Here is a 2,331-nt window from a genome sequence, read left to right on the forward strand (position 1 = left end):
GAAGAATAAACGTGATGTGACTCCATAATAGATGGTTTTACAGAAAATACTGGAATCAGGACGTAAACCAAAAGAAGTGAAAACGGATCCAGGAAGTGAATGGTAAATTAGATAGGTGCAAACATTTCTCTATAAACAAGAAATCAATCACTACGTCACTCGAAATATTACACACACGATATCTTCGCCGAAAGAATTATACGTAAGGTGTTGATGTATAGATTTCACGCATAAAGGCAACGTATTATTACCTTGATATTTTACCTGATTTAGTCAAGTAGGCAACTGAAATTTTGATTTGCACATACTTTTTTCTAAGCCGTTTTTGAAATGTTGATTAGCTCTATTTTTTTCTTTTCCTCATGTTTTTCAAGGTTTTACCAAAGGTTGGATTTTTCTTTAATTTGTAAAAAGAAATGCAAATGTGATCGTGGTGGCCAACTGGCGTCTCTGTTAAAAATCAATGTAGTGTTTCAGCCAAGCTGACGTAATGAAAGCTAGAACGTAATGTATTTTAGTCAGCTTGTGACCATGTGACAGATTTAATTTCAAATTTCTATAGTGGACCACATATTTTGATTTTGACCTCAATTTAGGTACATTTGTACTAGCCTTTTAGAGGTTTAATCTTTTAAGGCCAGCTTCTCACGGAACATTACAGCATGTCATTTGTCACAGTCATCTTTTCAGTCACTATCTTGGTCGTGTAGGGAATTGGATATCTAAGTCCACCTCAACGATATATACAGTCTCTACATTATCACTAATGTTCATTATGTCTAGATATTACATTTGTTCTTCTGATAACCATACAAAAAGGGAGGGGGATTAGACATGAATTCATATAAATTATTCATACCAGGTAAGTTATATGTTTTTAAGGCTTTGATGGATCATACTCAGGAAGTTGGGGGTTTTTGGTTCTAGCATACATTTTTCACAAATCATGAACACGCCTCCTCTAATACCCTCTTTAATCAAAAGAACCATGTCAATATCATCGAGTAACTGTAGTTCGATGCCTGTATTTCTTAATATGGCGTGTCATGCAAGCCCAGGTGACGCATAGTAATGTGTGGGATCTAAATGATAAGGCACTAAACACAATTGTCGTAAAGACGACGTTACGTTAGCGGGAACGGAAGGCAGACAACGTTACGTTGGCGGGAAGAAGAGTTCATACGACGTCATTTCCGTTGTATTGTTATTTTACCGTTAATAAACATTATCATTTTAGACACAACGCAAAGTAGTTGCTTCTTATTTCACTGACCACTTTTACATTTTGGTGCCGTGACAAAACAGAAATTATGGATATTTTGAGAATTAAGAAGAGAAGAAGTGCACATAAGGCTGTGATAACACGTCAACTTGGCAAATTAGAAGAATATGCGGGCGATAATACGCACTTTACTACCGTTTTCGAAACTCTACGCAACAAACTTATGGCGCTGGAAGATATCAACGAGGAGATTATGTCGCAGGTAGATGACGTAGACCTGGAAACAGAGATGCTCGAGACTGAGGACTATATGCTGGAAGTTCGGCTACGCATTGGAGATTTGGAGGCTCAACACCGCGCTGCCGTGGAGATCACCCGTTCCCCACAGATTACCCTTGATAATACCACACTTGAGGAGCCCCTAAATAGTAACAACCATGAGACCGCACAACCCGTGCACAGAATTGCCAAAGGAACTTCCGGGAACCGAAATAATAGTACATCGGCGAATAACGTAAGTGACATTTCAATTCAGTCTGCATCACAGTTTCATAAACTTCCGAAGCTTACATTACCAAATTTTACTGGAGACATTTTGGAGTGGCAAACATTTTGGGACTGTTACGAGTCAAGTATACATAACAACATGTCACTATCTGAGGTGCAGAAATTTTGCTATCTGAAAACTCTATTGTCCGACGATGCTGCCAGTGTCATTGATGGTTTGAATGTTACACATGGAAACTATTCAGAAGCTATACATTTACTCAAGGAACGTTTTGGTCAGACACATAAAGTTGTAAATGCGTACATGCAAGGTTTGCTGGATTTACCTAGACCAACTTCCCAACTGTCTAGTCTAAGACCGTTTCAAGAAAAGATGGAGGCATATATCCGTGGTCTACAGTCCCTAGGTCAAGGTCATGAGTCCTTTGGAAATTTACTTATACCGGTCATACTTGAAAAACTTCCGGCGGAGATCAAGCGGAACATGACACGCGACCATGGTGGGAGTGAATGGCGACTTCCGGAACTTAGGAGAGCGTTAAAGAAGGAGATAAATATAATAGACTCAGGCCAGCCAACACAGACTACATATGAACATTTGG

At 39.0% G+C, this 2,331-nt stretch overlaps 1 protein-coding gene across 1 annotated transcript; it reads left to right on the forward strand.

Annotated features, from left to right (window-relative positions):
- Positions 1-1,310: 1,310 nt before the first annotated feature.
- LOC132730590 (uncharacterized) lies at positions 1,311-2,298 on the forward strand (the record flags this gene model as incomplete). The annotated part of the gene is made up of 1 exon (XM_060716549.1): positions 1,311-2,298. A coding segment is annotated over exon 1 (988 nt), but the record flags the coding sequence as incomplete, so codon positions are not given.
- Between the last annotated feature and the right edge of the window lie 33 nt (positions 2,299-2,331).

The sequence above is a fragment of the Ruditapes philippinarum genome, unplaced genomic scaffold, assembly GCF_026571515.1.
Source record: "Ruditapes philippinarum isolate M1 unplaced genomic scaffold, ASM2657151v2 ctg22549_1_1_1_1, whole genome shotgun sequence".
Lineage (NCBI taxonomy): Eukaryota > Metazoa > Mollusca > Bivalvia > Venerida > Veneridae > Ruditapes > Ruditapes philippinarum.